This window comes from Zootoca vivipara, chromosome 1 (genome assembly GCF_965207765.1).
Source record: "Zootoca vivipara chromosome 1, rZooViv2.hap1.1, whole genome shotgun sequence".
NCBI classification, from domain to species: domain Eukaryota; kingdom Metazoa; phylum Chordata; class Lepidosauria; order Squamata; family Lacertidae; genus Zootoca; species Zootoca vivipara.
The window spans coordinates 52900453-52913475 of record NC_142582.1 but is presented as its reverse complement, the minus strand read 5'-3'; the positions used below and the strand labels follow the sequence as shown (position 1 = coordinate 52913475).

The following is a 13023-nucleotide window of genomic DNA, read 5'->3' as shown; positions in this document are numbered from 1 at the left end:
GTATTAAAACAGTAATCCATAATAATTTTTATATTTGCAATTGCATTGAGTTTGCATTTTTCATTTCATTAACAGAGTTGACAACAGTGAACTCAAGATTTATTTCCTAAGTGGATACATACAAGCAATTCAGACTCCACAACCATATACATTGTTAGAATTTATTTGCCCTAAATACCATCACTTCTTGGTCCTATCACCTCCTGGCAAATAGAAGGGGAAGAAATGGAGACAGTGAGAGATTTTACTTTCTTGGGCTCCTTGATCACTGCAGATGGTGACAGCAGTCACGAAATTAAAAGATCGCCGAAGAATTGATGCTTTTGAATTATTGTGCTGGAGGAGACTCTTGAGAGTCCCATGGACTGCAAGAAGATCAAACCTATCCATTCTGAAGGAAATCAGCCCTGAGTGCTCACTGGAAGGACAGATCCTGAAGCTGAGGTTCCAATACTTTGGCCACCTCATGAGAAGAGAAGAATCCTCGGAAAAGACCCTGATGTTGGGAAAGATTGAGGGCACTAGGAGAAGGGGACGTCAGAGGACAAGATGGTTGGACAGTGTTCTCAAAGCTACGAACATGAGTTTGACCAAACTGCGGGAGGCAGTGCAAGACAGGAGTGCCTGGCGTGCTATGGTCCATGGGGTCACGAAGAGTCGGACACGACTAAACGACTAAACAACAACAACCATCACTTCTTACTAATTTACACTGAATCTCATTTCATTTATTGTTGCCAGCTTATCACAATCACAACACAGCACAATCACAAGTCCTTCCTGCTGAAGGATGATTGGTGCAAGGTGGAGGAAGGTAAGGATGAATCTGTATATCTTAAATTCAGGTCTCCACATTTCCACAGCAATTTGCAATTTGGTGTTGTTGTTTTTAAAAAAAATAAAAATAAAAATCCTCATGAAAATTTATCACCTTTTTAGTGTTCAGTTTTGACAAATATACACATTTTTGCAAAGACTCCACTAATATAATGCATTTTCCCCCTACACATTGTTTGACTAAAGAACAGCATTGCAAAATTGGGGAAAGTGTGAATTTTGAAGGAGAGCTATGTTTCTGTTCACATCTTGGTTCATACATGCCCTGATGCTTTCCTTTCTGTGACTGCCTTAAACAGGAGCAAAAGGATTTCTCTTCATTCTCTACGCTGTCTCCCTTCTACAACTGTAATCTCCCACATAATTTAGTTGACTAAGAGGTTATAAGCCAGCCACAGAGTTCTGAGATCTGGAAGACTAAGGTGAAAAAGAGAATCTTTACTGCTCACATTCATAGGTGCCAACTCCCTGGGGCCCTGGGTGCCTGAGCACCCACAAAATTCCTCATGAATGGCACTCATAAATTTCAGTGCCAGGGCTACATGACACCCATGGCTCCGGGCAACAACAGTTGTGGGGCCAAGTTGACACTCTTATGGGACAAATACCTCCATTTGAGACTGAGACATATAAAACTGAAAGCTGTCAGTCATGTGCATTGAGAAGCCGACCATTTGAGCCAGTGTGGTGTAGTGGTTAAGAGCGGTAGACTTGTAATCTGGGGAACCGGGTTCATGTCTCCGCTCCTCCACATGCAGCTGCTGGGTGACCTTGGGCTAGTCACACTTCTTTGAAGTCTCTCAGCCCCAGTCACCTCACAGAGTGTTTGTTGTGGGGGAGGAAGGGAAAGGAGAATGTTAGCCGCTTTGAGACTCCTTGTTGTTGTTGTTTAGTCGTTTAGTCGTGTCCGACTCTTCGTGACCCCATGGACCATAGCACGCCAGGCACTCCTGTCTTGCACTGCCTCCCGCAGTTTGGTCAAACTCATGTTCGTAGCTTCGAGAACACTGTCCAACCATCTTGTCCTCTGTCGTCCCCTTCTCCTTGTGCCCTCCATCTTTCCCAGCATCAAGGTCTTTTCCAAGGATTCTTCTCTTCTCATGAGGTGGCCAAAGTATTGGAGCCTCAGCTTCACGATCTGTCCTTCCAGGGAGCACTCAGGGCTGATTTCCTTAAGAATGGATAGGTTTGATCTTCTTGCAGTCCATGGGACACTCAAGAGTCTCCTCCAGCACCACAATTCAAAAGCATCAATTCTTCGGCGATCAGCCTTCTTTATGGTCCAGCTCTCACTTCCATACATCACTACTGGGAAAACCATAGCTTTAACTATACGGACCTTTGTCGGCAAGGTGATGTCTCTGCTTTTTAAGATGCTGTCTAGGTTTGTCATTGCTTTTCTCCCAAGAAGCAGACGTCTTTTAATTTCGTGACTCCTTAGGGTAGTGATAAAGCAGGATATCAAATCCAATCTCCTCCTCCTCCTCCTCTTCCTCCTCCTCCTCCTCTCCTTCTTCTTCTTCAATACAGTGCCTCAAATTAGACTTTTGAACTTTAGAAGTTATGATGATAATAGCATTCAGATGTGTATTACAAAGCTAGCTTACACACTTATTTCTGATCTATCAAGTTATCTTTACAATCTTCTTAATTTAGAACTCTGTCCTCCTTGCCATGAACTTCTTCACAGCCTTTTTCACATCCTTGTTCCTTAAGCTGTAAATGAGGGGGTTCAGCATGGGAAAGACTACTGTGTAGAATGTGGAAGCCCATTTTTCACTCCCAATGGCATAGCTGGAACTGGGGCGTGAGTAAATGAAGAGGATGGAGCCATAGTATAAGGTGACAGCTGTCAGGTGGGAGGCACATGTGGAGAAGGCTTTGCGCCTACCATCAGTGGAGTGGATTCTCAAGATGGCCACTAGTATAAAGGCGTAAGAGGCAAGGATGAAGGCTGAAGGGGCAATGATGTTAAAAGTCAGGAGAATGTACAGCATAGTCTGGTAATTCTCCGACACATTACAGGAAAGCTTCACCAGAGGAGGTACGTCGCAGAAGAAGTCATCAATGACATTGCCATCACAGAAGCTCAATGTGAAGGTTTCACTAGTAAGGACAGTGGCATTGATGAACCCCCCGAGATAAGAGAGGGCCACCAGTGCTGTGCACAGCTTTGTGGACATGGCAGTGGCATATGAGAGTGGCTTAGCAATGGCCACATAACGGTCATAGGCCATGGCTGCCAGAAGGTAGCACTCGCTATAGGCAAGGCCAGCTGAGAAGAAGAATTGGGAGGCACAACCACCAAAGGAAATGCTCTTGTCTTCAGAGATGCAGTTCACCAAGATCTTTGGCGTGTAGACGGAGGAATACCACAGATCCAGGAAGGAAAGGTTCCCAATGAAGAAATACATGGGTGTCTGGAGGTGAGAGCTGCTGCAGATTAGAACAATGAGTGCAATGTTCCCGGCTAGACTAGCTATATAAATGATGAGAAACACCACAAACAGTATCAGTTGCAGTTTGGGATTTGTTGTGAATCCCAAAAGGATGAATTCAGTGACTGTGGTGTGATTTCCTCCTTCCATGAATCTTCTGTCAATCATTTGCTGAAGGACCTGAAAAGACATAGGACACTTAACACTTGGAATGGCCCCATGGTGTCCTATTAAAGCTCATTTTCCTCAATATTTTCTGAATCAGAGAGTTCACAAGGGCAATTAAAAATAAGGGGAAAGGTGACTTGTTTACTGAAATTAAACAAGAGGAACCGGGGATGACCGGCGGTACAGATCTCCTGCCCCCTTACCCCTTTGTTTTGACTGATTGGGGGAGGCTCGGGAGTCACAGCAGACCAGCCGTTCCCAGTTTAAAAAAACTCTGGGCATTTATGTTTCACAGGGTGCGAAAGAAGGACTTTGTACCTTGCCTGGCAGAGAAACTGTGTGCCTTGTGCCCCTCCTGGGCAATGACCACCCGCTCGCGACTCCCGAGCCTCCCCCGATCTGTCAAAACAAAGGGGGAAGGAGATCAGGGAAGGCTCAGGAGTCTGAGTGGTGCACCTTTGCCCAATTTTTAAAAACTCTGCACATTTATGTTTCACAGGGTGCGAAAGAAGGGCTTTGGACCTTTATACAATATGCATGTGTGCTTGGGCCCATGGTCTTTTGCCTCACCATCTCAACTACTGACTCCCTGTTGCTACTCAGTTTCAAAAAAAAAAAAGTGTCTCTGGATTCATTGAAAAAAATCTGGTAACCATAATCTAGACATCTTCAGTTCTAAAATCATAGTCATCATAATCATTCTGGCAGCACAACCATGAATGGTTGAAAACCTAATTTCCTTACCTCATCAAACGCATCCAAGGAGAGAGCTCTTATTTTCCTTTCAGATGCTGCAAATCTTTCAAAGCCAGGAGACATTAAAAGAAAAGTGACGTTGCATGAAAACGGGAAGTCAGTTTTGGGTGTGCTGGGTTATGAACACATGGTTTTCTATTGCTTGCAAATAATGGCTCTGGTGTCTGTGTCCCCTTTTCCTTGTTATATTGGAAAGGAAGTAGGTATCATTCCATACATAATGCATGGGATTCTAGAAATGTTGTAACTGGAATATAAAAAGGGAAAGATGGCATTATAAATCTTCTCAGAAGAAGCTGATCTCAGTGTACTTCTGTTCCCTCATGAAATAATCCTGACTGCCAAGGGCAGGTGGGGAGAAGGTTCTCTCTTTCTGAAGGTCTTGTGGTCCCAGTGTGCTGTCAGTGGGGTGGCATTTCAGAGTCTGGTTCAATTAAAAGGTTGCATTTGGTGTTTGTTGCTCTCAGGTGGGCTGCTATATGATAGTTGTGTAAAGATTTGTTTACTTACTATATTCCTTGTGGAGGGAATAAGTCTTCCCTAGAGTTCATTAACTTGCATGAGGCACCTACATTATGTTTATCTTTATGATTTCAACAAGAAAAAGCAGCAAATGTAAGGGTTGCAGATCCATTAGAAGTCCATATTATCTGGGAGCTTTGACAAATATTCATTAGTTTTTAATTTTCAGCTGAGATCATTGAATTGTAGAATTGTAGAGGTGGAAGGGACAACAAGGGTCATCTAGTCCAACCCCCTGCAATGCAGGAATCTCAGCTAAAGCATCCATGACAGATGGCCATCCAACCTCTGCTTAAAGACCTCAAAGGAAGGAGAGTCCACCACTTCCTGAGGGAGTCTGTTCCACTGTCAAATAGCTCTTACTGTCAGAAAGGTTTCCTGTATGTCTAGTCGGAATTTCCTTTCTTGTAACTTGAAGCCATTGGTTCGAGATCTACCCTCCAGAGCAGGAGAAAACAAACTTGCTCCATCTTCCATGTGACAGCCCTTGAGATATTGCTACCATATCTCCTCTCAATCTCCTCTTTTCCAGGCTAAACACACCCAGTTCCTTCAACCTTTGTTGAACCTTTGTTTCCAGCCCCTTGATCATCTTGGTTGCCCTCCTCTGCACATTATATATTAGTGTGGTTTGCATGTGTGTGTGTGTGTGTGTGTGTGTGTGTGTGTGTGTGTGTCATCTGGTGCTGAAGTGACTTCAAAGCAATCCATTACAATCTGTTGCAGCCTCTCTCTCTCTCTCTCTCTCTCTCTCTCTCTCTCTCTCTCTCTCACACACACACACACACACACACACACGGACCTGTAAATGTATTTGTGGTTGGCTACCCAGAATTTAAATACATGACATTTCACACATCCTTTCAAACACATGCATTTGAAGAGGAGGAAATGTGAACTTGTTTATTCTCTTTGACTTCTCAGTGGATTTTGATACCTTCAACAATTATATCCTTCTGAAGCAGGTGTCTGAGTTAGGGGTGGGCAGCTCTAGTATGAAGTGGTTCCGATCCTACTCGGATGGTCATTTCCAGAGGGTGATGCTTGGGGAATGCTCTTCAAAGTGGGGTTCCTGTACCCCCTGAGGCACTGCTAGTGTGTGGCTCCTTAGACCAAATAGATGGGAGGTTGCCTGCCCTTTCTGGGATTACACTTTTTCTGAAGGAGCAGGTACATAGCTTGGGGGGTATTTCTGGATCCTTTGCTGGTGCTCGAGGCTCAGGTGGTTTCAGTGGCATGGAGTGCTGTCCACCAGCTTTGGCTAGTGGACCAGTAATGCCCCTATCTGGACAGGGATAAGCTAACTACTGTTGTCTGTGCTCTGGTAACTTCTAGGTTAGATTATTGCAATGTGTTATATGTTGGGCTGCCTCTGAAAACTGTTCAGAAACTTCAGCTGGCACAACTTTGGTGGCCAGATTGCTCACCGGGGCAAGATGGTTTGAGCACATTACACTGATCCTGGGCCAACTACACTGGCTGCCAATTAGTGTCTGGGCCCAATTCAAAGTGCTGGTTTTGACCAACACAAAACCTTAAATGGCTCAGGACTGCAATACCTCAAGGCCTCTCTCCATTTGACTCAAACTGGACCCTGCAATCATTCTCTGAGGCCCTTCTTTGTCCTCCTCCTCCAAGAGGGGTCCAGATGGTGGCAACACAAGTTTTCTGCAGTAGCTCTCCAATTGTGGAATGCTTTCCCAGATAATTTCCACTGGTGCCATCATTACCTTTAGGCACCAGGTGAAAACGTTCCTCTTTAACAAGACCTTGGGGGAAGGGTTTTGTTTGTTTATTCTTTGTTTTTGTTCTTGTTTTTATTACGTATTTTGTGTTTTTATCTTGTATTTTTATGCTGTGAACCTCTCTGAGATCTACAGATGAAGGGCACTATGCAAGTTAAATAAGTGAGTAAGCCAGTCAGTCAGTCAGTCAATCAATCAATCAATCAATCAATCATGACAACCATCTGGCCAGAAACAGACAAGGATTCCTTGGATCAAAATTTCTTTTTATGCATGTGATTCATAAATGAGATTTATATGCTCATAAATAACAAAAAGTTCTCTGAGAAATGTCCAGGAACTTTGGCATCTCATTGGCATCAGCTGTCTCGCCAGAACATATTTCACATCCTTGCACCTGATTGTGAGTCACAGAGTCACATTGGGGATGCTGACACCTTTATAATAACATTTATTCATTTTTCAAGCAAAACAAACAAACAAAAACATTTCATATAAATTCATAACTTTTATTAATCAGTGGTATGTGACTCCCCCCCAGTCCCCTCCATCTGAATTTCATATCAAATCATCTTTGGCAGTTCCAAAATCCAATGCCTCATCAAAATCTAACTATATAAACTTAACCTATTCTCTAAACTTAACCTGTTCTCTACCTTTGACACCTTGTCCCTATCTGATTTAGTGAAGGTGGTCTTCAGCATGGTGTTGGAGAACCCTAGAACCAGTGCTATTTTTCTGGTAAAAGAGGTGCTAGGACTCACCATGAACAACTCTCTTGTTCTCTTAGAATGGCAATGGTGCCCCTCTGAGAGGTGCTAGAACTGTGTTCCAGTGATTCTCAGCAGGAAAAAAAAGCCTTGACTAGAACTGTTGACTATTGTCTAGGCCTAGGGGACTTCATTGTCATTGTGTATGCTGATGACCAGCTCTCACAGCTCTAGCTTGGGCCTTCATGACCACCATAATAGGCTGATGAAAGGCACTCTGTGCCAATGAAACCACCTGAGCTTCAAGCAATAGCAAAGGGTCCAGAAGTACCCCCAAGCTATGTAACCCACTCCTTCAGAAGAAGTGTAACCCCAGAGCAGGCAACCTCCCATCCATCCAGCCTAGGGAACCACCCAGAAACAGTGCCTCAGTCTTGTCTGAATTGAGCTTCAGTTGTTGCCTCTCATCCAATCCATTATCAAGGCAAGACAATGGTCCAGCACATCCCCAGCCACACCTGCAGATGTAAAGGGGAAGTAGAGCTATGTGTCATCAGCATATTGCTGACAACATACTCCAAAACTCTGGATAACCCCACTCAGTGGTTTCATGTTAAACAGCAAAGGGGATGAAATTGAACCCTGAGGAACCACACTTTGAAGGCTCCATGGGGCTGAAGAGCACTCCCCAAGCATCACCCTCTAGAAATGACCATTCAAGCAGGACTGGAACCACTTCAAAGTGGAACTAACTCAGATACCCGCTCCAGAAGTGGCTGATGGCATTGAAAGCTACTGAGAGGTCAAGGATAATTAACAGGGACACATTTCCCCTGTCTCTCTCCTGGCAGAGGTCTCCATACAGGGTGGAACCTGGCTTAAATCCTGATTGACATGTCCACCATTCATTAGTGAGATTTATATGCTGCTTTATAAGAAAAAGTTATTTCTGGGGTCAGAAAAACCCCATCATCTTATTAGCACCAATGGTCTCTTCAGAGCATGTTTCACATCCTTGTTCCTCAGGCTATATATCAGGGGGTTAAGCATGGGCATTATAATGGTATAAAACAAAGCAATCACTTTGTCCCCGTCTCGTGAGGACTTTGACCTTGGTCGCATGTACATGAAGATGGCTGTCCCATAAAATATGGCGACGACAGTGAGGTGGGATGCGCAGGTAGAGAATGCCTTGGCCCTTCCTTGGGCAGTTTGTATCCGCAGCACAGCTAAGAATATGTAGGTGTAGGAGACAATAATTAACAGGAAGGGAATGAAGACTATGATGATGCTGAAAACAAAGACAACCATTTCAGCAAGGTAAGTGTCGGTGGAAGCCAAAGACAACACTGCTGGCACCTCACAGAAATAATGGTTCAAGACGTTGGGACCACAGAAAGGCAATTGTAAGGTGAAAATGTTAATAATCATGGAGCTCATCAAACTGCTGCACCAGCAAAAAGCAGCCAGCAGAGCACAAAGCTTCCAGTTCATGATGGCTGTGTAAAGCAAAGGCTGACAGATGGCCACATACCGATCATAAGCCATGACGCCAAGCAGAAAGCACTCTGTCATGCCAAACGCCAGGGAAAAATACATCTGGATCGCACAACCCCAGAATAAGATAGTTTTCCTTCTGGTCACAAGGTTCACCAGCATCTGGGGGACATTGGTGGAGACATAATAAATGTCCAAGAAAGACAAATTGATAAGGAAGAAGTACATGGGGGTATGAAGCCGAGGGTAAACTCTGACAACTGAGATGATGACGACGTTCCCAAACACTGTGAGCAGGTAACAAGCCAGAAACACCACAAAGAGCACCAGCTGCACCCTTGGATGATCGGAGAACCCCAAAAATATGAACTCGGTCACAAATGTTTTGTTGCAGCCAACCATTTTCATTCACATTTAATCTGTGAGGAGGATAAGGGAAAACAGCTGATTAAGTGAAGTGCAGAATCAGCACCCAGTGACATATATTGTTCTGGGTCTTTGATGCTCACTGAAGTGATGAGAATGGCAACCCTTGCAAATTTCCTTGTACTCTATGGATGTTCCACTGCAGGGGGGACGGGGGACAGACGGTGATGATGACTTACCTTTCCGTGAGAAGAAAACACAATGCAGCTCTGTGTCTTAATGATAGTGTTTTAAATGGAGACCAGGAAGTAGCGTTTCAACGATGGGGTGGATGCTAAATTTAACTATTATTGATGTTCCAAGACCTCTCTTCCAATTTCTTGGCAGTTTTCTTTCTCTGCAAAAGAGACTTCTGTTTTTATGTCTCATTTGCAGGTGACTTTAGAATGCTTTTATGCTTCCAGTAAGTATGGGGTTCCACCCCCCACCCCCCGATTAAATATTTCTCCACTGCTCTGTTGCTTCCATGTTCTGCTTCCTAATCTGAAAAAGTGCAAGGGAGGAGCTGCTCTATGATGTCTTCCCTGTATGGAGAAGTGTAGGAAACCAGGAATCAGGTTACTAAGAGCCTCAGAATTTTGGTGTTATTTTTTATTATTAAAAAAAAAGGAAGTCCTTTCTTTCATCTTTCAAAATTCCCTCCCCTATTTCTTTAACAGTAGAAGAGACTTCATTTGAAAAACAGCAACAATGTATAGCTGTCAGAAGCATGGTGAAATAAAAAAATTCCTTCAGTAGCACCTTAAAGACCAACTAAGTTTATATTTTGGTATGAGCTTTCGTGTGCATGCACACTTCTTCAGATACCAAGAAGCATGGTGGACAGCTTCCCCACCTTCCAGCACTTACAGGAAAGCTGAACCAAAGATATTATGAGATTTTGAGGAAGCAGCCCCCCCCCCCGGGAAGGCTGCAAGCCACTAGAGAGATGCTTTGTACAATGAAAGAAAGGAAAGCCATACAAACACCCCTTGAAAGTAAGACAAGCACAACAACCCCACACCTCAAACTTTTCTCTCCCCTTTGATAATTTTCAAGTGTAATTTCTTTTCTGGTTAATTTATAGGATGCTCTGAAAATCAGAGGAAAGTGTTGGTACAGCACAAGTTTCTAGGTCCTAGCCATAAGTCAGTTGACTGCAGGAATTCATTAGTAAGGGAAAGGATGAGCGGACAGGCCCTGCAAAATTCCAGACTGTATTTCATGAATACTTATGCAGTAATCAGTATGTTAGTTTTTAAGGCATAGCTGTCAGGTTTTCCCTTTTCTCGCGAGGAAGCCTACTCAGCATAAGGGAATTTCCCTTAAAAAAAGGGAGAACTTAACAGCTATGTTTTAAGGTACTACAAGACTTTTTGTTAGTGTGCTGCAACAAACCTAACACAGCTATCCTTCTGGAAATTGTTGTATACGGAACTAGTTCCCAGTAAAAAACATAGTGCACATTGGTGACTTCCTGTTGTTATTAAAGGAGCAAACTAAATAAACTAAAAGCATTAGCATTTTGCCCCATTTTCGCAACACAGTTAGGAAGCAGTTATATTACCTGGAGTTCTGTAATTGCCCTGCTGCTTCCCAGAAACACACCCCACAAAAAACCCCCAAAAACCCACAACCCAACCCAACAAGCTCTGAGCTGAAAAGTTACTGCCAAGGATCCTTTCTTACTCCTCCATTATGTTACTGCAGAGAAAGAAAGAAAAAACCAGGATGGAAAGCAAAGGTTATAGAAAAGTAGGAGAAGCACTGGGGATTTGATGTCTCTGAAGAGTCACCTCACATTAGTCTGTTACAGCAAACACATACAAAATATTGTGACACAATAAAAGAGGGGGCTTGGAACCTCTGGTTGTGAGCCAAATAAGGCCTGGTGGGGGTTCCAGTTTGGCCTGCCAGGCCATTTTCTCCAAACCACATCCACTTGCCCCACACCTGATGTCATGTGCACAGCAGGTAGAGATGTGATAGCAGATTGGGGGCCAAAAAGTGTGCTTCCAATTGCTTCTTTGCAAATGAGTCTAGTTGTCAGTGATGATCAGTGATGATGACAACAAGCCCCCTGGGTTCCTCTCTGAAATTTAGAAATACTTAAGCCGCTTCTCTTCAGAGAGAGGCAGGGTTGCGCATGGGCCTTGTGCTTTCCGCCTTTCAGCTGGGGACGTGTTTAGGCCCCCGCATCACAGGGAGCCCTGGTGCGCATCATGACCACAGCTGGCCAATCTGGCTGTCTGGGGTATGTGGCTTGCCGCATCAAAGCGGCCATGCACTTAGGAGATCTCCCTCTTTAATCTGGGCTTCCACGGATCTCCTGCCCTCCTGCCCTTTTTTCTGCCATTCTTCACCTTGACCTTGCTATGGACTTCGGTTGGTCGCCTGGTAGGAGTTTTTCCACTTGGCAGATTGGCATCAGCCACTTGGTTTTCACCTACCTTGTAGCAAATCATCACAACTTTGTAAGGTTAGGCGGTTAGGTATTGGAAAAGCTTGGTTTTTGGGAGGGGAGGTTGTGACCATCACCTACCCCTCCCCTTTAAGGGTATTCTGTTAAAGGAATCCAGGGGTCGTGGTTCCTGTCCGGAGCCTGGGTAGTGGCTAGGGCCATGACATGATCTTTCCGGTTACCCTGGGGGAGCTCCTAGTTGGTGTACATTAGCAGGGCTCCCCCTACAGGTGGTTAACCCTTGTGAGACTTCCTGCATGGTGGACAAAGGTCAGATATAGTCGGTTCGGGTCCAATGCCTAAAGCCAATACCACTCACATTCTGTAACCGGTAAAAGTCGTGGCCTTCTTTTTGCCGATTAACCTAAAATATCAGTGTCCATGTGTTTTGGGCCTTGACGTGCAACAATAGTTTAAATAGAAATACATGTCAACTTAGAGAAGCTGTGTGCCAGGTGACTTGAGTGCGCACTCATTCTGCTGCCCAGGTGCTAAGGATCTTGGGCAATTTCAAGCCCCTTTTCTCTCTTATTTTCTCTCATCTTAAAATGGGCTTGGGTTGGGGAACCATTCAAATAGAAGACTCCATCAAATAGTATTGATTGATTGATTGAATTTATATACCGGCCTATACCTGGTGGTCTCAGGCCAGTTCAGAGGTCTCAGGCCTTCTGAGGGTTGCCTTCTGACTTCAAATATAGGAATGCCCTCTGTAAATTAGTACACATGGCCACTATATTTAGTAGTAGGCCTCTTTGTGGAGCAGGGGTTGTTTGAGGATCAGGCTTGGCTAGTCTTATAGCTATGAGCATCTTTCTGTCACCAATGGTAACTAATGTGGTGCCCTCCAGATGTTGTTGGACTACAACTCCCATCATCCCTGACCATTGGCCATATTGGCTGGGACTGGAGTCAACAATATCTGGAGAGCACCATATTGGCTACTCTGGGGAAAATTCCCCTTGAGGGGTTCAAGTATGGAGGCCCACACCAAATTCCAAATCAGGCAGACTTTATTCAGTAATGCACAATTACAGGACAGAATCCTAAGAATCTTCAATGTATTGCCACTGGGATCCACACTATGTAGGCAACTATAGACATCATTTTAGTTGTTCACCCTCTACCCAACGACCTGATGCTACCCCAGCACTTTGTCATCTTTCATCCAGCCACAGTCCATGAAATGACCACCTCAAAACATTTGCAGGAGCAAACAGTATTGAAAGCAGGATTGTGTATGACTGTCTTGAGAGCATCATGAGCACAAATCATCAGGAATGTGTGTAGAATTGGTCTTTTGAGAAGCAGCCGTACCTTTATCTCAGTGACTGTTGTTATGCTGCATCTTTATGAGGATGCAGAACATATAACTTTACTATGCATTTTTAGCACCATTTCCCACCACTGGGCTACCCTCCATTTTTGATGCAAGCCTCACATAACCCAGAGTCACATACCGGTAGATCTCCCATAAGTAGCTT

General features: G+C 44.2%; 2 protein-coding genes across 2 annotated transcripts; both read right to left on the bottom strand.

Annotated features, from left to right (window-relative positions):
* Positions 1-2489: 2489 nt before the first annotated feature.
* On the bottom strand, positions 2490-3425 carry LOC118089994 (olfactory receptor 9G19-like). Its single transcript, XM_035125239.3, has one exon. It carries the CDS (start codon positions 3423-3425, stop codon positions 2490-2492), a length of 936 nt encoding a protein of 311 aa, XP_034981130.3.
* A 4720-nt stretch (positions 3426-8145) lies between these two features.
* LOC118090671 (olfactory receptor 2G3-like) lies at positions 8146-9081 on the bottom strand. The gene has a single exon (XM_035126695.1). It carries the CDS (start codon positions 9079-9081, stop codon positions 8146-8148), a length of 936 nt encoding a protein of 311 aa, XP_034982586.1.
* Between the last annotated feature and the right edge of the window lie 3942 nt (positions 9082-13023).